Source organism: Dipodomys spectabilis, unplaced genomic scaffold, assembly GCF_019054845.1.
Source record: "Dipodomys spectabilis isolate Male_0828 unplaced genomic scaffold, ASM1905484v1 ptg000118l, whole genome shotgun sequence".
NCBI classification, from domain to species: domain Eukaryota; kingdom Metazoa; phylum Chordata; class Mammalia; order Rodentia; family Heteromyidae; genus Dipodomys; species Dipodomys spectabilis.
Genome location: NW_024870795.1, coordinates 2,128,684 through 2,153,122, shown reverse-complemented (window position 1 = coordinate 2,153,122; position 24,439 = coordinate 2,128,684). Strand labels below are relative to the sequence as shown.

At 44.1% G+C, this 24,439-nt stretch overlaps 1 protein-coding gene across 3 annotated transcripts in view; it reads left to right on the top strand.

Annotated features, from left to right (window-relative positions):
* The window catches only part of Usp48 (ubiquitin specific peptidase 48), a 69,941-nt gene extending 50,656 nt beyond the window's left edge, over positions 1 to 19,285 (top strand). For all 3 annotated transcript variants that reach the window (XM_042688553.1, XM_042688552.1, XM_042688554.1), the window contains 6 exons: positions 1,184 to 1,288; positions 8,563 to 8,718; positions 12,983 to 13,108; positions 15,628 to 15,676; positions 17,325 to 17,351; positions 18,773 to 19,285. In XM_042688553.1, coding sequence (XP_042544487.1) covers positions 1,184 to 1,288; positions 8,563 to 8,718; positions 12,983 to 13,108; positions 15,628 to 15,676; positions 17,325 to 17,351; positions 18,773 to 18,795 — 486 coding nt within the window. In that variant the 3' untranslated portion in view covers positions 18,796 to 19,285. The remainder of the gene's footprint in view (positions 1 to 1,183; positions 1,289 to 8,562; positions 8,719 to 12,982; positions 13,109 to 15,627; positions 15,677 to 17,324; positions 17,352 to 18,772) is intronic.
* The last annotated feature ends 5,154 nt before the right edge of the window (positions 19,286 to 24,439 follow it).

Here is a 24,439-nt window from a genome sequence, read left to right as displayed (position 1 = left end):
GCTTTGAAATTCCTTAGATCTCAGCCTCCTGAGTAGCTAGGATTATAGGTGTGAGCCACTAGCAGCTGGCTTCATTAATATTTTAAACCTCCCATACATATATATGTACACTGGTATTAAATGGTATATGAGCTGGATGAAACTCTTTATCGCCAATAAACTACTTAGAAAAAGACAGAAGGGCTGGGAAGGTGGCTCAGTGGTAGAGCGCTTGCCTTGCATGCATGAGGCCCTGGGTTCGATTCCTCAGCACCACATAAGCAAAAAGAAAAAAGCCGGAAGTGGTGCTGTGACTCAAGTGGTAGAGCGCTAGCCTTGAGCTGAAGAGCTGAGGGACAGCGTCCAGGCCCAGAATTCAGGCCCCACGACTGGACCAAAAAAAAAAAAGAAAAAGACAGAAGTGGTATGGTAGCTCAAATGGTAGAATACTAGCCTTGAGCCAAAGAAGCTCAGATATATCCAGGCCCTGACTTCAAGCCTCAGGACCTGCGCGCGCGTGCACACACACACACGTATACACAAATGGTATCTGGTATTTCATTATTGTGAGTTTATGGCAGTATTCCTATGTTCTAAAAGCATTTATTCCAACCTTAATTTAAATCACCTCAGGACTTGAAAAGGGCTCAGCAAGTTACAAAATAAATGCCTTGGTTTTAACATCAGGTCTCTAGTGCACATTTCTAAGCCACTCTTCTTTAAAAAAAAAAAAATCAGTCTATAAGCCCAATATTAAGTGTGCTTTGTAGAAACCTCTTAAATTCATAAGGAGCCCATTAAATAGAAGAATAAATCACAGGGTTAAAAAAGTAAACAAGGACAGGCACAGGTAGCTCACGCCTGTAATCCTAGCTACTCAGGAGGCTGAGGATCTGAAAATTGCAGTTCAAAGCTACAGCCTGGACAGGAAAGTCCCTGAGACTCCAATTAATTTCCAATTAACCACCAGAAAACCAGAAGTGGTGCTGTGGCTTGAGTGGTAGAGCACTCGCTTTGAGCTGAAGAGATCAGGCACAGTGCCTAGGCCCAGAGTTCAAACCCCACAATGGAAAGAAAAAAAATAAGCCAGCCCAAGATTCCTGATCAACTCGGAGTCTGTGGTGGTGTCACACACAGTCCTGCAGTACTATGGCCTGCTCTCCGGGTCCTAACTCCTTTCTCTTTGTGGTCCTGGTACATTCAGGTGATGAAGGATTCAGCTCCTGAGTTGAATGTGAGTAGTTCTGAAACAGAGGAGGACAAGGAAGAAACCAAACCAGATGGAGAGAAAGATCCAGATTTTAATCAAGTATGTGTCAAACCTGCTTCTTGTCATACGTGTTCGATCTGTTGTCACAGGCCCCGGGCATTTCTCTACTGTGTGGGATACTGGATCTCAGTCTCCTCCCTTGCTTTGTCTTTTTCTTTCCTTAGTTTAGTGGTTCTCTATAACAATCCTGGTTTCTCCTGAAAAACCATGGCCCATATTCCTCCAAGAATTTTATACATATCTCATTGTTAAGAAAGAATGAAATGTGCCAGGCGCTGGTGGCTCACACCTGTAATCCTAGCTACTCAGGGGGCTGAGATCTGAGGATCTGGGTTCAAAGCCAGCCAGGGCTGGCTTTGAACCACCAGAAAACCGGAAGTGGCGCTGTAGCTAAAGTGGTAGAGCACGCCTTGAGCTGAAGAGCTGAGGGACAGCATTCAGGCCCAGAGTTCAAGCCCCACGACCGACCAAAAAAAAAAAAAAGAATGAAATGTAATTAACACTTTAGTTAGAAAAATACATGAACACAAGACCTATATCTTGATTTATTTTGGTGAGGGTGGGGTAGATGGTTGGTTGAGGGGCTGGAACTCAGGGCCTGGGCACTGTCCCTGAGCCTTTTTGCTCAAAGCTAGCACTCTACCACTTTGAGCCATAGTGCTGCTTCTGGTTTTCTGGTGGTTAATTGGAGATGAGTCTCATGGACTTTCCTGCCCCAGTTGGCTTTGAACTGTGATCTCAGCTTCCTGAGTAGCTAGGATTACAGGTGTGATCTGCCAGTGCTGTTTTGATGTATCTTTTAATCATAGGATCTTTTTGAGGGGGGCTGGGAGGGGGCCCGGTCGTGGGGCCTGAATTCTGGGCCTCGGCACTGTCCCTCAGCTCTTTAGTTCAAGGCTAGCACTCTACCACTTGAGCCACAGTGCCACTTCCGGCTTTTTTTTTTCTTTTTGCTTCTGTGGTGCTGAGGAATCGAACCCAGGGCCTCACGCATGCAAGGCAAGCGCTCTACCACTGAGCCACCTTCCCAGCCCCTAGATAAAACTCTTGAAGTTTCTACTCAATTTTGCTTTATTAGTAAAATAGGGTAGTCAAACTAGGATTACCTTCTTCGTGAATTTGGACAGGTGTTACAATGGCCATCTGTTGTGTTACAGAGCAGAGAGCTATCTGGGCTTGTTGGCCTGACAGTACACACTAATGCTTCATTGCTTCATTTTCAGCATGTTTAAGAAAGCCCCAAGGTAAATATCACTTGAAGCCATCCAGCAGGTGTAAAGGGCCGTGTGGCATTCCCCCCCCCCCCCCCCCCCCCAATGGCTGATTGTCATCTCCTAACCCACAGACACTCATGTTTGGCTTTTTTATTGGTTTGTTTTGTTTATGTGGTAGTGAGGAATCGAACCAAGGGCTACATGCATGCTAGGCAAGCACTCTACCACTAAACCACATTCCTAGCCCCCAACAGACACTGATGTTTGTTTTTTGTTTTTTGGGGTTTTTTGGGGGGTCCAGTCAGGGGGCCTGAACTCTGGGCCTGGGCACTGTCCCTTAGCTCCAGCTCAGGGCTAGCGCTCTACCACTTGAGCCACAGCACCACTTCCGGCTTTTTTCTTTTTTCTTATGTGGTGCTGAGGAATCAAACCCAGGGCCTCAGGCATGCAAGGCAAGCGCTCTACCACTGAGCCACCTTCCCAGCCCACAACAGACACTGATGAAGGAACAAAACCCATACAGTCTGATACCCTATCTTGTGTCAATGGGCAGCCACTCTTGTTAAAGTGCTTCTTCCAGATTTGAGTTTTACCCAGTCCACCTGCAATGAATGCTAAGATCTTTACATCGTATATGTACACAGATTTCTAAGTTTTAAGAGTTTTTCTTAGAATTTGTAGTGCCTTGGTTAAAGTCTTATATGTCCTGGGTTCTTTGAGATGACACTATAAACTGTCTCCATGGTTTTCTGAGAGAGGGTATTACCATGTAGCCTAAGTTGGCCTGGAATTCTTTTTTCAGCCTTATGAATATTAGGATCATAGTTTTATGCCACCGTGCCCAGCTGTAATGTCTCTTGGTAGGAGTGTGCAGACACAATTGCTACCCTCAAAACTGCTAGTACCTCTGGTTTTTTCTCTCTCTATCTCCCTCTCCTCCCCCTCCCTTCTGTTCCTTTTCCGTCCCCTCCCTTCTCCCTCATCTCCTGCATCCCCTTCACATTGGGGTTTGAACTTGGGTCCTTGTGCTTTCTGGATAGGTGCTGTACCATTTGAGCATTCCCAGCTGTCTGCACCTCTTCATACAACCCACCTTCACCTGAGGAATTACATGACCTTCTTTTAGTTGATTATAGGACTTGAACTCAGGGCCTGGGTATTGTCCCTGAGCTCTTTTGCTCAAGGCTAATGTTCTACCACTAGCCACAGCTCTACTTTCAGTTTTCTGGTGGTTAATTAGAGGTAAGGGTCTTATGGACTTTCTTTGCCAGGCTAGCTTTGAACCTCGGTCCTCAGATCTCAGGATTACACACGAGAGCCACCTACTTCTGACCCCATGCCCATTTTAATTTAGGGTTCTGTTGTTTCCCTTTTTTTTTTTATAATTGCTGGTCATGTGGCCTGAACTCTGGGCCTTGGTGCTGTCCCTCAGCTCTTCAGCTCAAGGCTAGTGCTCTACCACTTGAGCCACAGTGCCATTTCTGGCTTTTTCTGCTTATGTGTGGTGCTGAGGAATTGAACCCAGGGCCTCATGCATGCAAGGCAACTCTTACCACTGAGCCACCTTCCCAGCCCCCTGTTGTTTCCTGAAGTAGGCTGACAGTACCGTATTTTGTTTAGTTATTTTTAATATAGCTTGATTATCAAGAATCTCATCACCATCACCCCTTTCCCCACCACCCTTGCACTGGGGCTTACACTCAGGGCATCATCCTTCATTGTTCGTTTGTTTTATTTTTTTAGGCTCATGGCTGGCACTCTACACCTGAGTCATACTACCATGTCTTCTTTTTTGCTGGCTATTTGACCTAAAGAGTCTATAAGGATTTGTCTGCCCAGGCTGGACCTGAACTGAAATCCTCAGAGCTCAGCCTCCTGAGCAGCTAGGATTTTTTTTGTTGGTCCTAGGGCTTGAACTCAGGGCTTGGGTGCTGTCCCTTTGCTCTTCAGCTCAAGGCGAACGCTCTACTGCTTGAGCCACAGTGCCACTTCTGGTTCTCTAATGGTTTATTGGAGATAAGAGTCTCAGACTTTCCTGCCTGGCCTGGCTTTGAACCGTGTTCCTCAGATCTCAGCCTCCTGAGTAGCTAGAATTACAGATGTGAGCCACCGGTGCCCAGCTAACAGCTAGGATTTTATAGGCATGAGTCACAGGTATCCAACCAGAGTCTCGGTTTTGAAAAAAAAAATCTTTTCTGGTCTGTTATCACTAATTTATTCCCTAGTCTCTGCTAAATTTGGTAAGTTAAACTTCATATGTGTATTTAGTTTCTGTTACTTCAAGCTTTGCTTTTCAGACTAAGAGTTGTTTTGAAAACTCTTATATTTTCAAGATTTAAACTTTGAAAGGCTAATTTTTTGAATGTCTAGGTTTATCCACTGTGGTCATAACCGCAGCAATGTGTTTTCAAGTGGATATGGAATTCTTTTCAGTTGTGGATGACAACAGACTTCGCATTTGTAAATAAGATAGAGAATGTTGGGGAGCATTGCTCGTTATGCTGTAATTATTTTTTATACTTTGTAATTTTCCTCTGTCTCTTTGTCCTTGTTTGGATGTTGTAATACTCTGGAATGTTTTAAATATTTCTGGTTCCAGGGGGGAAAAAAATCTGAAGTCTAGCCCTCTGTTTAGAAAAGAGTAGCTAGTCCCTGAAGAACATTGAGTCTTTAGAATGTCACCCTCCTCCCTTTCTCTTTGGGCTACATCATCACATCTCAGAACAGAGATTGGTGGCTCTGTCTCCATAGTGGTAAATCCCTGTAATAAAAAGCAGTGCATTTGTGTTTGCCTTAATGGAGTGGATCAAATCCCCTTTCCTCTAAAGCCAGATCAACCAGGTCCTTCAGTGTTATCTAAAATTTAGGTTAATAATATACTCAGTTTTGGGCATCACTTAGGTAATTGCAAGCCTTCTAAAACCAGTGCACTTTTTGTCAGTTAAGTTGGATTTAAATTTTATGGATCTAAAAGAAAATTGATAATTCCAGGAAAAGCTTTTAGCATTTAAAACATTTTTTTTTAAAAACATGTCTTGGATGACAGGCCTTTGGTTTTTTGGTTGTATTTTGTACTGCTAAAGTAAATTGCATACTATATTGTAGATACTTTTCTATTCCTAATTGTAGAATTCAGGTCCAATTTGACCTTTTCTAACAGTGATATAAACTTTTTATATACCCATATAGACTCAGTGCTAGGTAGGGCCACCTGGCCTGGTATAGAAGCTTGTCCACCAGGTGGTGCATGGACTTCATGCTTGTCAGCACTGCTGTATCTTCATTAACTGCTTTGTGAACCCTGCAGAGTCCTGGGAATGAATAGTGGACATCTGTGTCCACAGTCAACCCCTGAACCCCTTTCCTTATCACAGCTGACAGGGACAACCTGTGAACAGAGCTAGAGTCCTTGCATTACCTCATCCAGATCTAATTAAGCCAGAAAGAAAAAGGATGGTTTCAAAATCCTGGTTTCATTCCCTGTCCCGGCTTGCTGCGCAGAAGCTTGTTAATGTCTTGACGAAACATTTACAAGACTTCCTAGGACACAATGACTTTTATTACCTTAAGGCTAGTACAGTTGATATTGCACACCTGTGTATGTTTCTACCTTTGGATGACCTCTAGGTAAATCACAGTGAACATTTTACCTTTTTGTTGTTGTTATTTTGTTGCTGTTTTTGTTTTGTTTTTGTTTTTTTGTCAGTCCTGGGGCTTGAACTTAGGGCCTGGGCACTGTTTCTGAGCTTCTTTTGCTCAAGGCTGGCACTCTGCCACTTGAGCCACAGCACCACTTTTGGCCTTTTCTGTTTATGTGGTACTGAGGAATCGAACCCAGGACTTCATGGCACACTACCCCTAAGCCACATTCCTAGCCACTGTTTTTGTTTTCCTGCAGTGTTTGAGATTAAACCCAGGACCTTGCCCGTGATAGTCTAGTGGCCTACCACTGAGTCACACTCCCAGCCCAACATTTCATTTCCTTTCCCTAGCCCTTGCCCTCCATTTCTCCCTTTTATCCTCTTTCCCTCTCTCTCTGCCCCCTTCCCCCCTTGTTAGTACTGGGGCTTGACCTCAGCATCTTGCATTTGCCAATAATAAACAAGTACTGTACAACTTGAACCATGTTTCCTACCCATGTGTATTAAATACATTGACATTAAATATATTTTTATTTTTAATTTATTAAAATCTCATGTCTAAAAAGTAAAAAATAGTGATCTATATAATGCTAATAATATACTTGAACTGGGTATACTGGTGCATAGGTATAGTCCCAGCTGGAAGATTGTGAGTTCAAGGCTAGCCTGAGCTATATGTGAAACCATGTTTTAGAAAGATAAAAGAAACCATGTGCTTGTGAGAAGCCATAGAGAAAATTCTCTGATATCTAACATCCATATTCAAAAGGTTATTTTCTCAAACCAGTGTCTATGCAAGAGCGCCTTAGTGGTGTCACTTTGGCCTTTGACAGCTTAGGTGTCCTGCACCTTGCCTTCACCTTTCTTCTCTCCCTGACGTGACTCGGAGGCCACTTTAGTTTCTTGCACATTGTTCCACATTCTGGATTTGGCTAATTGTTTCCTTATGTTATTTCTTTTCTATCTTTATGCCTGTGACCTATATTCCAGCTCTGTGAACTGGAGGCTAGACCTAAGGATTTAACTACATTCAGTTTTTAACATTTTATGTGCAAAGAATTCATAGTTAAGGCTATATATTTCACCCATATAACAAGAAGCACATTTAGCTGGCAACAGTGGCTCACACTTGTAAATTCTCCTCCCCTCTGCCCCCAACCCCAGTCCTGAGGCTTGAACTTTTTTGCTCAAGCACAGCTAGCACTCTACCACTTGAGCCACAGCTCAACTTGTGGTGTTTGTTTTGTTTGGTTTGGTGTGTGTGCTTAATTGGAGATAAAGAGTCTCAGGAACTTCCCTGCCTGGACTGGCTTCAAACCAAGGTCCTAGGATCTTAGCTTCCTGAGTAGCTAGGATTATAGGTGTGAGCCACAGATGCCTGGCACACATGCTTGTAATTTTAATCCTAACTACTCAGGAGACTGAGATTCTCAGATCATAGTTCTAAGCCAACTAGGGCAGAAAAGTTGTCCCAAAAAAGCCGTACTAGAATGTGGCTCAAAGTGGTTGGTCACTAGCCATGAGTGAAAGATACAAAGTCTGACTTACCAAAGTTCTGTCCTTAGAATAAGTATAATACCTTAAGTATAACTTATACCTTCCTTCTCATTTTCAAAGAGAAGAAAATGTAACCAAGTGCTGGTGGCTTGCACCTATAATCTTGGCTACTCAGGAGATGGAGATCTGAGGATCTTTATTGAAGTCAGCATGGAGATGTAAATCTGAGAGTCTCTGATCTTCAGTTAACCAGCAGAAAGCCAGAAGTAAGGGTGTGGCTCAAGTGGTAGAACACCAGCCTTGAACCAGGAAAAGAAGCAAGAACACAAAAGCATTGATTCAAGCCCCAGTACAAGAGAGAGACAGAGACAGAGAGAGAGAGACAGAGACAGAGAAAGAGTTGAGAGAGTATATTCACACTCATTCACATACAATTGTAACATAAACTAAGTTACAGGCAGTTTAGTGTATTTTTTGATTAATGGTGAATTTTTTTTTTTTTCCCTTTGCTGGTACTGGAGTTTGAACTTAGCTAAGCCCCTCACTTAACTGGCACTTGAGTCTCAACTACAGCCCAGCTTTTTGCTGGTAATTTTGGAAGTAGAGTTGTGCAGTTTTTTTTTGTTTTTGTTTTTAATTGTGACCCTCCAGATCTCAGCCTTCTGAGTAGTTAGGGTTACAGATGTGAACCACTCACACCCAGCTTTTTAAATTTTTTACAGTGTTTTTTATGTCAAGCATTTAAACTGCTCAAATGTAACTAAAAGTATATTTTACTTATCCAATTTTCTAGTGTGTGAACTTCACTTTTCTAAGAAACTCTAGAGAATTTTTGGCTCATTGTTCATGATGAATTTCAGAGGTTCCTGTGACCATAAGTATTGTGCTTTATGTGCCAAAAGACCTTCATGAGCAAATTCACTGTGGTAGTTTCAGGGCTTTCTTGTTTTGGATCTCCTAGAGCAATGGAGGAACGAAACGGCAAAAAATCTCTCATCAGAATTACATAGCCTATCAAAAGCAAGTCATTCGGCGGAGCATGCGACATCGAAAAGTTCGCGGTGAGAAAGCACTTCTGGTTTCAGCTAATCAAACCCTAAAAGAATTGAAGATTCAGGTGAGCAAAATAACATTTTAGGATTTTGGCCTTTGTGAGTTCCCATTTTTCCACCTCTGTTTATATATGCATATGTTTTCTCTCTGACCTTTTATGCACATGATTGGTTCACAGTAGTGTGCCTTGGAGATGGGGTTTATTCAATTCTAAAAGGATTTCTCCAGGGTCCCCAAATTATTACTCCTTTCTTTAAAAGACATGGTTTCTTTCTGTGAGGATGAAAATGGATTTTATATTCTGAAGCCTTGAGCAAGCACCGAATAGCTCTCCCACAATGAGAAACATGGAGAGCCATAGATTTCGGTCACGTCCTGGTTTTATTTGACCACTTAATGGATATCAGCCTCCTGCCAGGATCTTCTGTGGAATTTAAGGCAAGGGGAGGGAATTAAAAGCAGGCACATGACTGCCTGCTCATTAGGACAAGTCAAAGGTTTTTCCAGCTCAGTAGTTTCCGAGGCAGATGAGTATTTGGTAGAATTCTATCTTAAGTCTACCTCCTTTTCTTATACAGTGGTCTTTTCCAATTTTAGACATTCAGTGTACATCTTCTTGCCCACTATCCCTCATGTCTTAGACCTTAGTCAGTGATTGTACTACAGACAATGGGGAAATGCTTTATGTTCTATCAGTGCTTACTGTCAGTACTAAAGGGCTGTAAATGAACATTCAGACAGGATAGCTCAAATCCTAGGCAAAGGGGACTGATAAATTCAAGATGTCCCTGAGAAATTTGGCCCCTAATGTTCTAGTCACTGCTTGCTGTCCAAGAAGTTGACCGAGTTTCCCCTCTGTGCTGCTTTCATGTGGCATAGTTTACTGGCTATGCATTTTTCTTGTTGCTGATATTTATCATTGTAATTGAGGCAAAAGTACAGGCTTCCTTTGAGGGTGTTATGTGTTCCAGATTGTCCTGAGAACAGTATTTCCCTTGGTTGAACCCACGCCTCTGAAAATAAATGTGTTGGTATAATATCTTTACTCTGTTATTGTACCCTTTACATCTGAGAAGGCTTGTTTCTATCACCGGCTTTCTGCCTGTCAGTGGTAAACCTCGAGCATTCAAAACCTTTAAATTACAAAAGAGCCCCTGTGGATAAGGACATTTTCCAAAGCCTTGCTGCTCCTATTATGGCCTTCTATTTTTGAAGAATAAATCAGAAGCCAGCAGAAATAACCTCTTCATCTGGGAGCGTGTTACCTGCACGGATGAGCAGCTGGAAGACAGCCGTTGTTCAAATGAAACCCCAGATGTGCTTTTTCTTGGGTGGTTTCTTTGCAGCATCTCTTTCTCAACTGCTATTCTTACTTCAAAGACTCCTGTGACTCAAACAGGAGCTAGAGAAAGGCCAGTGGAATGGAATTTTCTTCCCCTTGCTGCCTGGTGGTAGAAACTTGAAAAGCTTCCACTAGATTTTTTGACCCTTTTGCCTAGCAGTCTGGACAGCATGGAAGTTTGTGAGGGGAGTGTGTGTGATCACTGGTGGTGGTGGTGGTGGTGGTGGTGGTGCGCTTTACAAAACATGCAATTCAGTTTTTAATGTTCAGTGGTGCCATTCAGGATACTGTATTTCCATGTAAAACCAAATGCTTAATGCTTAGATGTATTCATCCTTAGAATTGCTCAAAACTATCAGTTCCTTTTCTCAGAAGATGCTCAGTGTTTGATTGTATTAGTTTTTTTTTTTTTTATTATTTTGCTTTGTGGAATGAAAACCTAGTTCTTAATCCTGTGAGGGAAATATTCTACCACTGAGTTTCACCTCCAGCCCCCCGCCAAATGTATTTTATTTTCCCAAAGCTAAGTCCTCAGTGGCCTTACAGGGAAGGTTTTGGCACAGCGTTATATGGCTGGAAGCTTCTGTCCTGCTACTGCATTTCCTCAAAGGCAACAAGCTTAGCAGCTGGTTCCTACTATTCCTAATAGGCTCCACAGACCAGGAAAGCCGTATCCACTCTTGAGACAGGCCTGTGTTGCCTTGGTTCTAGTGGATCGTCCTCAGTACATTCACTGCTTGTCGGCTCTGTGCTTAATTGGCCCATTGCCTGAAGTGACAGCTCCTCACTAGCAAGGTGTGACCTCTCTCTGTAAATAACACCTGTCTTGGCCTCCTGTAGAAGTGTCTCTCCCTTCCTCTCTGCCACCATCTCTGTGAGCTTGTCATTGTATCTTCCTTTGCAGCAGGAACCCCTCTGCAGTGGGTTGTTTCCCTGTCTATTTCCAGCACCTAGCAGAATGTTTATCACGTGATAGCTTCCTGCCCCAGGAGCAACAAAAAGAAAGAAATGAAATGGCTTGATTGCTGTATGAATGTCAGGCACAGGGTGGCAATGACTTTGATATTGTTGGCCCCAGATCTCTGTTTAGTTAATCCTTGCTTGCCTTTTGGAGCAGGTATCTTTTGAGAGGCCATATGTTGTCATCATTATTGTTGTCCATGTGCTGTTATTGTTCTTATTGTTGGTTGTAGGGCTTGAACTCAGGGCCTTGGTGCTGTCCCTGAGCTATTTTTGCTCAAGGCTAGTGCTCTACCACTTTGAGCCACAGCTCCACTTCTGGTTTTTGAGTGGTTAATTGGAGATAAGAGTCTCATGGGGACTTTTCTTCCTTTGCTGGCTTTGAACCACAATCCTCAGACCTCAGCCTCCAGAGTAGGTAGAATCAAAGTCGTGAGCCACTGGACCCGGCAGCATGTACTATTATTTAGGTCACTTTTCTGATCCCCATCTCCCCAGCTTTTGAAGCTGTGGTACACAGCTAGTTTGGGGGTGGTTTGCTACAATACCTGTCTTTTCCAGATCTAAGGAAAAGAAGAAAAGGTGGAATGGTTTTCCTATAACATGGACAATGGTGTGATAGGAAATACTGTAATACTGTACCTTTAATGAGGATGTCTCTAAATAGTAAAACATAATAAAATGAACTTTTGGAATTGACCTCCTACTTAAAAATTAGAATTTAAAGGTACTTACATGCCTTTCTGAGGCTTACTCTACCCTTCAGGGACAGTTACTAACCAATCCTGATAGAAATTAAAGAACAGGCTAGGTGTTGGTGGCTCATACTTGTAATCCTAGCTATTCAGTCCTGTAAGACTCTTTCCTCCAATTAACTACTGAAGTCAGAAATAATGATGCAGTTAAAAGTGGTAGAAGAGCTACCCTTAAATAAAAAAGCTCAGGGACAGTGCCCAGGCCCTGAGTTGAATCCCCAGGATTGGCAATAAATAAAATTTAAAAAACTTTCTGGGGGCTGGGAAGGTGGCTCAGTGGTAGAGTGCTTGCCTTGCATGCATGAGGCCCTGGGTTTGATTCCTCAGCACCACATAAGCAGAAAAAGCCAGAAGTGGCGCTGTGGCTCAAGTGGTAGAGCACTAGCCTTGAGCTGAAGAGCTGAGGGACAGTGCTCAGACCCAGAGTTCAGGCCCCACGACCGACCTCCCCCCACCAAAAAAAATGAAAACTTTCTGTATTGGGAATAGGGGGTTTGAGGTGGACAAAAAAAATCTCAAAACCCTGAACTAGTGGGCACTGGTAGAGCACGCCTATAATCTTAGCTACTAAGGAGGCTGACATCTGAGAATCACAGTTTAAAGTCCATGAGACTCTTATCTCCAGGTAACCATCAGAAAGCTAGAAATGGTGCTTTGGCTCAATGTAGTAGAGTGCAAGCTTTGTGTGTGTTTGTGTGTGTTGTTGTTGTTGTTTTGAGATAAGGTCTCAATATGTTGCCCAGACTGGTTTCAAGCTGGCCTCAAGTGGTCTCCTTTCTTGCCTTCGCTTTCCCAGTCACTGGAACTACAGGTACACACCCCTTTGTCCCACCCAGAGATGATTTTGAGAGAGAATTTGGCTTTGGCCTGTGTGTGAAAGAATGCAGGTTCTTCAAATTGGGGGTGGGCAGCAATGATGTTGATGCCCTTGGCTAAATCTTCCAGCCAGAACACTGACAGCAGGCACTAGAGCAGGCCAGGCGCACCTTTGGTGCACTTGTCTCCTCGCCCCCGCCTCTGGGGGTGGCTGAGCGCAGAACAAAAGGATCCAAGTGTGTAATTGTGCCTCAGTTCATTACTAGGCCTCCCGAGGATGTTCCTGGTTATATCAGGGATTATAGGCTCAGTAGGAATGTAGCAAGCGGGCTGGCTGCCAACAGTAGTGTCTTTTGTTTGTTTGTTTGTAATTTTTCGAATCCATGCTTTATTCATGTAGGGTATAGCTCTCAGTATATTCTGCTTTATACAGACTTTCTTTTATATTGTCACAGATCATGCATGCATTTTCAGTTGCTCCTTTCGACCAGAATTTGTCAATTGATGGAAAGATTTTAAATGATGACTGTGCCACCCTGGGAACCCTTGGTGTCATTCCTGAATCTGTCATTTTGTTAAAGGTAAGTGACAGCTGCCTTGCTGACAACCCCTGGGTTTAAAATGGTGCATCCTACAGGCCACCAGCTGCTGCCTGGGTTAGGATGAAAAGGGAAGTCTCCTGGGTCCTTTCTGAAGTGCCAGGTTCAATGTCCAGGCCTGCACGGCATTCGGGATTGCACAAAGCCCTGGTAGAAGTCCTCCTGCATTCTTCTGACTTTTCACAGACTGGAAGGAAAGAAGGGAAGTTGGGCTGGATCTCTCTGAGTGCCAAAGTTTGATGGTCAGCACCAGAGGCATTGTGTGTTCTGCCAGAGCAGCAATGCAACCTGGTCTCAGGTCACAAAGTTTTTATGATATCCCTCATACCACATGTTTTGTTTTTGGATGTCAGCTGCCTCAGCATACAGAGAGCTGAGATTTCCCAAATTTGACAGTACTCCTGGCTTTGTCTGCAACTTATGTTGAAATGCTCTTTTCACTACCCAAGAAAGAGTAGAGAGGCCAGGTGCCAGTGGCTCCAAGTCAGCCTATTATCTCCAATTAACCAGCAAAAAGATGGAAGTGGAGCTGTAGCTTAAATGATAGGATGCCAGCCTTGAGTAGAAAAACTCAGCAGGAACAAGGGCCTTATAATCAAACCACAACAGCAGAAAAAAAGTAGCTCTATTATTTTATCCTTTGAAACACAGAGATAGCATTTTTTTTAAAGATTCATGAAAATTTCAGTGAAGGCAATGAGGATTGTCATCATTTTTGTTAAAAGCTCTAGATCCAGCCTTCTTCCTGACTTCTGGAACAGAACAGAATAACAACCTTGCTTCCAGGGTGACAGCAGCCTACCCTTTCCCCTTGGTGCAGCCTTCAGAAGGGAGAGAGGCAAGAAGACTGCAAGTCCCGGTCCAGCCTGGGTTACATACTTAGTTCTAATGCCAGACTTAGAAATCAAAAAGGGTGGAAAAAATCCCAAGTGCAAAATACTGCTGGTCCTAAGCATTTTGAATGAGGGTTCTTTGTCTGAACCAAGTATCCTTGTTACTTTGGTAAATTTTTGAAATAGGGTCTCACTTCATGCCTATACTGGCTTAAACCGCAGTCCTCCTGTTTATGTTTCCCCACTTTGTTGGGATGACAGAGCTGTGAGCAACACTCCCAGTTTTTGTCAAAACTTTTTTGCTCAGGCTGGCCTTCAACCATTATCCACTGTTCTCTGCCTCCCAAGGAGCCAGGATTCCAGTCTTAAGACACTAAACTATTTTTAGTGATTTGACTACATCCTGATGGATCACAGCTACAATCGATTACTAGCTCAAAGAATAAAATTTTGGAGACTTTTGAAACTTTCACGTATGGATAGCCAAATGGCATCAGTTAACCATGTTGAAAAATAGGCATAAGACACAAGTTCTGACACAAAAGTCCCAGGTAGCTTAATGGGCCCTTGTTCAGGCTATAAAAACTGGTTTTGGATTTAGAACATGATGGCCTTATTTTAGAAAGAAGGGTCTTCTGAGCTGGGTGCCAGTGGCTCACACCTGTAATCCTAGCTACTCAGGAGGCTGAGATCTGAGGATCGTGGCTCAATGCCAGTCCAGGCAGGAAAGTTTGTGAGAGACTCTTATCTCCAAATAACCACCAGAAAAGAGCACTCACCTTGAGCTGAAGAGCTGAGGGATACCGCCCAGGCCCAGAATTCAAGCCCCATGACTCACCAAAAAAAAAAAGAAGAAGAAGAAGGGTCTTCTGAGAGCAGGTCCCAATGAGACCAGGTCCCAATTCTGATGCAATAGAGTTAGGCATTGGCATGGTGCAGCAGACCCCATCAGCCATGTTATTAATGGGTCTGGACTGGTCCTTTGCACCTGCAGCTCATTGCACCACAAACTCAGATTCCCCTGAAAACAATGTGGCTATGTTCCTGGTGGCAAGAAAGGATGGAGGTGGTATAATTGTGGCCTACTTGGTATCTGGAGAGGACCAGTCTTTCCTACCTAACTTGCAATGCTGCTACTTGCCCTGTAACTCGTTATGATTAAGGTGGTTTTAGTAACATCAGGACTTCTAGATATTAAGACATTTGCATATCTAAAGATGTTTTTAGGGGGGATTACTCCCCTAACACACATATGTGCCATTATGCCATTTCTTTGAGGTGATAACATTTGTTAAAACTGGACTTTGTTGGCTGTGCCTTAAGCCAAGTTTTCCACTGAACAATGTTTGTTTTTATTTTGTAGCAAAACAAAATTGGGGGCTAGACGTCAAGATGATGTATAATTGGCGCACCCCTTGGGGCTGGGAAGGTGGCTTGCCTTGCATGCATGAGGCCTTGGGTTTGATTCCTCAGCACCACGTAAGCAGAAAAAGCTGGAAGTGGCGCTGTGGCTCAAGTAGTAGAGCGCTAGCCTTGAGCTGAAGAGCTGAGGGACAGCGCCCAGGCCTAGAGTTCAGGCCCCACAACTGACCAAAAAAAAAAACTGCCGCACCCCCACACATACACACATTTCATTGTGGATCTGAATTGTCTCCATTTGTTTTCTAGGCTGATGAGCCAATTGCAGATTATGCTGCGATGGATGATGTCATGCAAGGTAAGACCAGCTTGCTTTAGGTGTCCTTCCATGGACAGGTAAAGGTGTGACGTCGTAGAATGCTTAAAAACAGCTTATTAATGATATAGAGAAAATGTGCAAATGATAGTTAGGCCTATATAAAAGGGGCTTTTGGAGGACAGAAAAGAATTGATGGAAATAAAAACTGATTTCATCAAGGGTCTGTTACCGTCAGTGAGAAACTAGGGGTAAGATGATTTTTTTGTTTGTTTGTTTTGTTTTTTAACCTGAGGCTGGGACTCAGACTTTGTACCTGATACAATTGCATTCTTAGGACGAGGATTTACATAGGAAAACTGAACAGAACAGGGCCCATCAGGCCCTGGGAACTTGAGTTCCAACTCAGAGGTTCTCTCCTACTACACAGACTCCACTCTTGTTGTCAGTGATGGTCCCCAAGTCTGTGGAGGGCCTCAGTGTTTATACCCGCCTGTGTCAGTGGCCCACTACGCTGTGTGAGGACACACTCATTGTAAACAAGGGAACAACACAAGCCAATTATAGAACTGGTATAGAATTGATCCAGTGAGGGAGGGCACCCTAGAAAATGGCTAGGGGAGATTTCCAGAATAGATGCTGTGCCCAGCAGGGCAAGCATAGCTCCACCACGGAGTGGGTAGACACAGGCTTCAGAATGGGAAGAGTGGAAGTGATGGAGACTCCCTGGACAGGCTTGTAGACCTTTATGCATTTATTCATGTATTGGAGATATGTACAGAGAAAATGAAACACATGAATGATTCAGGAGTTGCCAGGCCCAGGAAGACAGTCACAACCACACAAGCAGCAGAACCAAGGTGCGCCTCAGGCTTCACCGGTGAGCACCATCAGTGGGATCTGAAATCATGACGTACTCTGTCAGGAGGCTATTTGGGGCAGGTTTTAAGAGGCAATAGAAGAACTTAATATTTGTCCTTCGTTGAGGAAGTTGTCGATATCAATTTAAGATTATGCAGTAGCAATCTAAGCCTGTTACTTATAAGTAAGGAAACAAAATACATAAGAAACTGCTACAAGATCCACCGTGGCTTCTTGTGGAAAGTGGGAATGGAGAAGAGGCTAGGGAGAAATGGCTCCTGGGAGGTCAGCCTCTGCACTTTCTCCAGACATTCCTGGTGCCCTGCAGAATGCAAGCGCTGGTTACAAAGCTTGTGCCACCAGTGTTTTTAAGTGATGCCTGTATATTGGTTGATAAAAAATAAAGGCAGAAGCCAGGTGCCAGTAACTCAAACCTGTAATCCTAGCTACTCAGGAGGCTGAGATCTGAGGATCGAGGTTCAAAGGCAGTCTAGGCAGAAAAGTCCATGAGACTTTAACTCTAATAAACCAGCAAAAAGCCTAAATTGGAGCTGTGCTCACGTGATAGAGTGTAAGACATGAGCAAAAATAACCTCAAGGATAGTGCCCAGGCCCTGAGTTCAAGTCCCCATGACTGGCAAAAAAATAAAAATAAAGGCAGAGAAATATTGTCATCAGCTCAATGTCATCCATAAGATTAAAAGTAACTATTACAGGTGACTAAGGCAATTAAAAGTTATTTTAAACTTTTCATCTGAAGCACTGAGGTGATCTTATTGCTATTTGACACACTATCTTTTCAATCTGGATTTTTCTTTTCTTTCTCCAGTTTGTATGCCAGAAGAAGGGTTTAAAGGTAAGTCACATTTGTCATGTTTTGTTCATGAATGTCAGAGTCATACTGTAATTTTCTATTAAAGTGAAGCCTATAATTTGATTTTAAAATTTAATCCAATCTGAGTCTCATGACTGGAATTAATTTTAGTTAAAAGCATTTTTATTCAAGCTTCTTCCTTATCATTTTCAGCACTCTGGCCTCAGATAGGGCCTGCATTTAGAAGTCTTTCTGCCAATGTCCATTCAGCTTCCTCTTTTTCATTTCATGAGGGGCTGGGTTGGGAATTTAGCCTGTGGCATTTTAGATTTTCTACTCAACTTTTTCCCATTTCCTCTTATCCGTCCTATCTTAGATCACAACAGCTAGTGTGTAACTGGTGAGAATTAGTGGACAAAGCATTCGCTGAATTCCATTAAGCCCTGTGAAAAGGTCTCACTCATCCCTTGGAAATTTGGATTATTACTCCAGGTGGAGACAGGGCTGTGCCTTGGTCATCTTGGCCACTATGTGCACTGTTGTGCCACCTGCATATTCGTGAATCTGTCACACACAGAACTTTGGCATGTACAGCATAAACTGTGGCTCATTGGTTCTTTGCAGGCTACTCCAGAGGCCCATGGCAGGCTGTGATTTTTGCCAAGAAATGAGTATGAGTCAAATACCAGGGACTCTTTGCTGAGGTAGATGAAATGACAAAGCTGCTGGCCTCTCTGTGCAGCTTTGTAGTCTACGTGTTACCACTTGAGAAACTTCTGATGCGGTCAAAACAAAAACGGCAAGCTGGGCACTGGTGGCTCACGCCTGTAATCCTAGCTACTCAGGAGGCTGAGATCTGAGGATAGCGGTTCAAAGCCAGCCCGGGCAGGAGAGACCATGAGACTCCTATCTCCAATAAACCACCAGAAAACCGGAAGTGGCGCTGTAGCTCAAGTGGTAGAGCGCTCGCCTTGAGCTGAAGAGCTGAGGGACAGTGCCCATGCCCAGAGTTCAAGCCCCACGGCTGACCAAAAAAAAAACAAAGCCAGCCCCGGCAGGAAAAGTCTGTGAGACTCTTATCTCAAATAAACCACACAGAAAACTGGAAGTGGCGCTGTGGCTCAAGTGGTAGAATGCTAGCCTTGAGCTGAAGAGCTGAGGAACAGCGCCCAGGCCCAGAGTTCAAGCCCTACGATTGATTTTTTTTTAAAAAAGGCCTTATGAACATGGCCATGAAAAGAAAATATCAATAAAATCTGTCAGACTTGTGTGAAGATCTGCATAGGAAATGGCTGAACTGCAATGCGTTAGCTGAGAGCTTGGAGTCTGGTGGTTTGATTTGAGCCCAGGGGCTGCTTTGGTCTTTATCTGAGATCTTCCTGTTGATGATGCCTTCTTGGCAAGTGGAATACGTGAAATCATGTCAGTTCACAGCTCTACCCCATGTGTGTTTCTTTTCTCAGGTACTGGTCTACTTGGACATTAAGCTTTGAACACTTGCTGGCTGCAAAGAAATTACCAGAGGGGAAGAGGAGCTTGACATGTTAGGGCATTAAAGCAAAGGTGGATTTAAGAATTAGACCATCATGTGACTCTTCCAAAAGGCAAAAATCCATTCAGAAGTGACTGTCCCAAATGCCTTATGTCAAATAAAGCAGATTGCACTGATGGACATCAGACTTGAAGGAAATGTTTCAGATTTTATATTTAAAGGGGAGGTAGTAAAAGGTCGGGGGTGAGTTTAGTAGCAGTGATGATGAATCATGTTTACATACAAGATTTCTAGTCAAGGGAGGGAATAATGTTCTGTTAGAGTTCCACGCCAGACCCCACTGGTCCATAAAGAATTTGTATCACAGTAGCTGGGACAACATTCTGCTTTGAACTAAGTGATTCTCTAGAGACATAACTTGCTTACCAATACCTGTCTTTGATTCATATTCGACTTCCAATAAAGCATGAAAATGAAGAACTGCCGTCCTTGTGCAAAGTGTCTTGAGATCTAGACTCTTCTTCAGGGTGGCTGCAGTACAGTGGCCTGGTGAGAGAGAGGTCCTTGCTTCCTGCCCTGAGGTCTGGCTTGGTGCCAGGGCCATCTGTAACTTCTGCGGTGAGCAGGTGATTGTGTCTTAGTTTTGGCTTCAAAGGCAAAATGCATTGGTCCAGTTGAGAAAAGTGGGAGTGTTTCTTGCCTGTGACTGCAGCTTCCTCCAGATTTGCTCTTATTCAGAAGTGAGAAATCAAGTGTTCCTTGTACATTCAAGAAATCTGACAGCCTTATTAGAAGAGGACTGTATTACGATTGGATAACATATCGTTTTTGTTTTTGTTTTTTGTGAGTTGTGGTGCCTGAACTCTGGGCCTGGGCACTGTCCCTCAGCTCTTCAGCTCAAGGCTAGCGCTCTACCATTTGAGCCACAGCACCATTTCTGGCTTTTTTTTCTGCTTATGTGGTGCTGAGGAATCGAACCCAGGGCCTCAGGCATGCAAGGCAAGTGCTCTACCACTGAGCCACCTTCCCGGCCCCATTTTGTTTTTTGTTTTTAATATTCCCATTCTCTAAAAGCTTTCTTAGGTCTTCTCTTTCTTAAACCATTCTTTGAAAACACGTCTTCTTCTTCTTCCTCTTTTTTTTTTTTTTTCCTGTGTGTTGTGGGGCCTGAACTCTGGGCCTGGGCTGTCCCTCAGCTCTTCAGCTCAAGGCTAGCACTCTACCACTTGAGCCAAGCCACAGCTCCACTTCGGCTTTTTCTGCTTATGTGGTGTTGAGGAATCAAACCTGGGGCCTCGTGCATGCAAGGCAAGCACTCTACCACTGAGCCACCTTCCCAGTCCTGAAAACACTCTTAACAGTTTCTTTTATATCACTTTAAAAAAAGAAACAGCACCAGTGGCTCATACCTGTAATCCTAGTTACTCAGGAGGCTGAGATCTGAGGATTGAAGTTTGAAGCAAAAAAAAGACAAAAAGACAGTGCCTGTGGCTCATGCCTGTGTATTCTTTGCTGAGATCTGAAGATCACAGCTCAAAGCCAGACCTTGTAGAGAAAGTCCATTAGACTCTTATTTCCACTTAACCACACAAACAAAGCTAGAAGCTGAACACTGGTGGCTCACGGCTATAATCTTAACTACTCGGGAGGCTGAGATCTGAGGATCACGGTTCTAAGCCAGCACAGGCTATAAAATCCATGAAACTTTTATATCTAGTAAGCACTGTGATTCAAAGTGGTAATGCACTAGCCTTGAGCCCAAAAGCACAGGGACAGTTCCCAGGACTGGCAGGAAAGAAAGAAGGAAAGAAAGCAAAAGAGCTGTGTGTTGTGGCTCAGTCCTGTAATTCTAGCTACTTGGGAGGCTGAGATTAGAGGCTCTGGGTTCAAGGCCAGAATCCACCAAATCCATGGCTGGGCTCTGTGACAGGAGCTTGTTATCCTGGTGGCAGGAAAAGCACAGTGGCTGGGCTTGTGGAGGCATTCCTGTCGCCCTCAGTGGCAGGGAAAGCACGAGTTAGGAGGATGATAGTATAGCCGGCTGCCAGACTAAGGCATATAAAGTCAGACACCCTACCTCAAATTGCCAAGGCAGTAAAGGAGCTAGAGGTGTGGCTCAAGTGGTAGAGCTCTTGGTGGAAGGCCCAATAATATTTACCCAACTCAGAGGAAAGGTGTATGGGTGTTTCATTCAATTCAAGATTCTTATTATTAACCAAAAAGTACCTTTTTTTTTTTGGTTTTGATGCCCATACTGGAGCTTGAACTCAAGGCCTGGGAGCTATCACTTTTTCACTCAATGCTGGTTCTCTACTGTATGTGCCTCAGCTCCACTAGGAACTTTTTGGTGGTTAATTGGGGAGATAAGAGAATCACAGACTTTCCTTCCTGGGCTGTCTTTGAACAAAATCCTGAGACCTCAGCCTCTTGTGTAGCTAGGGTTACAGATGTGAGCCACCAGCTCCTGTCTCCCACACTTTTTTTTTTTTTTTTTTTTGCTTTTACATCAACTTTATTCTCAGAGAGACCGGTGAGTTAACAAACGCTCACATTGCCAACTGTTGTAGGAATTTTTTGTGTGTGTATGTTAATCGTGGGTCTTGAACTCTGGGCCTGGGCACTGTCCCTCAGCTCTTCAGCACAAGGCTAGTGCTCTACCACGTGAGCCACGGTGCCACTTCCAGTTTTCTGGTGGTTAATTGGAGGTAAGAGTCTCACGGATGTTCCTGCCTGGGCTGTCTTTGAACCTCAGTCCTCAGATCTCAGCCTCCTGAGTAGTTAGGATTGCAGATGTGAGCCACCAGCACCCAGCTTCATATTCCTTCTTACACGTACCAATGAGTTCTGGGTTGCAAAAGAGGATTTACTGTTTGCACCTGTCTGTCAGATGTTCTTAAGAACATTGAAAGCTTTTAAAATTGGAACTTCAGACTGAAGCTTGTTTCCTTAGAGGAGGAAAAAAAATATATTTTTCTTAGCTGGAGTCATGACTCAAGTGCTAGAGTGCCCTGAGTTCAAACCTGAATGTGTTAACTTCCAGTGCAGGAAATGCAGGCTGTCCCTTTGATACCTCTGTTCCTTGTGAGGGAAGTGTCTTTTCTGGGTACCTGTGAAGTTTATTATTTCAAATTTGCCACCTTTTTTCCCAAATTAAAGAGACAAATCTGGGCCTTTGTTTCTTTGTTACTTCCAGAATGTTTTCTGCCCTCAGCTATCCAGTTGGTGGGTCTGTGTGGTCAAAGATTTGTTGATCAGATTGTGGTTAATATTAGAAGCTAATCTTTCCATCGAATAACTTGTTTTGAATAGCCCATGGTATGGCTTCTCTGAGCAAACTGCTGAAGTGAACTGAGCTGAAAAGCCTGTCTTTCCTGTTGCAAATTCAAGGAGGCATGGCACCTGAGTGACCAGCATGCTTGATAGAGGGCACTAGGTTCAAAGTGCAGGCTGTGGAGAAGCAGGAGTCATTTTAATCAGATTCTCACCCTTATCCAACCCTACCTCTACCACTTACCCCCCACTACCATGATACTGTCTAGGCAAGAATGTTGTCCAGAATAGCTATGTACCTGGTTATCTGTACTGCGCTTGCCAGGGAACAGTGCTGTCCAGAGGTGTAGGCCACCTCAATTCCAAGTACCCCAAGTTTCCATTCAGGCTGCCTGCGATGTCACATGGGCTGCCTGGTTAGCCAGCCCTACAATCCCTGTGAGGATCTACTTGTGCTACATCCTTTCCCCTTATCTTGTAACCAAAGCTAGAGTCTGGCTTTGCTGTGTTTTCTCCTCTTTGGCAATATTTGTCATCTGTTTACCTTGCTGCACAAAGGGGAATATGTAATAATATTTCTGGGGTAAAATGTTCTTTGTAATTAATGAGATGTATTGAGGAACTTTTGTTGGGAGCCCTCCCAGCTTCATGGATGGATGGTTGCCCCAAATCTTCCCTTGCAGCCCACCTGGGTGGGGAAGCGCAGATCTGCTTCAGTCCCTGTTTATGTGTGGGGTCGTGTGGAAAGGTAACCACCATGCGGTTAGAATGTGTGTTGAAGATTTCTGTCTTGATGGACACTTCTGTGCCAGAAGGGCAGCTTCAACTGTTGATGATCATCATTGCCAAGAGCATCAGAAACAGATGCCTGGAGCCCAGAGGCAGAGACACCAGGCCCCCCAAATCCCTCAAAGGGCCATGGTCAGTGTGTGGAGAGGATGTTTCCAGAGCTTGCAATTGAATGCTCTTCCCACTGCTCATTGTTAATAATAATGTTAAGAATAGGGGACATGTAATGGGTAATGTGTATATTCTCTCCCCCACCCCCCATAAACCTTAGAGCCAGTTCTGTGAGTGTGGTCACATAACTACATATGTTCATGTAAAGTACCTTGTTTTTCTTACACTGGTGCTGAGGCTTGAACTCAACCTGGGTGTTGTCCCCTTAGGTTTTTTGCTCAAGGATGGCACTCTACCACTTGAGTCACAGTTCCACAGCTGCATGGCTAACAGGATGAGAGGCTCACCAGACTTCACTGCCCTGGCTGGCTTTGAACAGCAACCTTCAGATCCCAGCTTCTTGATTCTCAAGATTATAGGCATGAGACACTGGTGCCCATTTTAAGTATCTTTTTTTTTTTTTTGAGCCTCTAGGTTTTAGGAAGGAGGAGGTTGTGACTTGTCAGGAGTTGTGTGCCTCTTCCAGGAGACACTAGTCTGCCTTGAGGTTTAGAATTTATGCCCAGTCCTAACAGCCACACCTTTGCCATGTCTCTCCCGCAGCAGAGACTGACTACAGCACAAGCTGGTGCCCCTGTGCTCCCCTCCCCCAGTGACCTGTTAATCAGCCTCATTTAGAGCCTTGTACTCCTGCTCATGAGGCTACATGCAGCCCCCTCTAGCTAGAAGATCTTGTCCAGCATAATTAGGCAATTCATGTACTGATCTCTCACAGCGCCATCCTTCTCTTCCCCCTCCTGCAGTCCCTCACCAAGCTCAGGAAAATAAAGCTGCCTTCAATCACTTGCTTGACTAAGACCTCTCAGGCCAAGGCCTTTGAAGTAAAATTGCTCTTGGACAGAAGAGGAGCCAGCCCTGTAACAGCAGCTGAAATGGCTGCAGGGTTTCACATCTGTGTTGGTGCTGCCAGGCTAGGCAGGGCCTACACCATAGCAAATGAGGGACGCACCCCTGGGAAGTCAGAAACCTAGCAGCCACTGCCTGGGTTGAAGCCAGGCCTCCTGCACAATTGCCTCTATATTCCCCATCTGGTTTTCCTGCCCTGTCCTGGTGTTTTTAAATTGTGCGCATGCTTGATTGTTTGCAAGTTCTGTGGCTTGAACTTGGGGTCTAGGTGCTGTCCCTGAGCTTTTATGCTCCAAGCTAGTGTTCTACTACTTGAACCATGGCTCCATTTTGGCTTTTTTGGTGTTTAATTGGAGATAAGAGTACTCGCCAATTTTCCTGCTTGGGCTGGCTTCAAACCATGATCCTTAGATCTCAGCTTCCTTAGTTGCTAGGATTGCAGGCGTGAGCCACTGGCTCCTGGCACTCTGGGTTTTGTAACCAAGGGAACAGGAAACTGCAACAAGCAACCAGCTCCTTTTATGATCCTGGACAGTGTGTTTCCCTTTGAGCCTCCATGTTC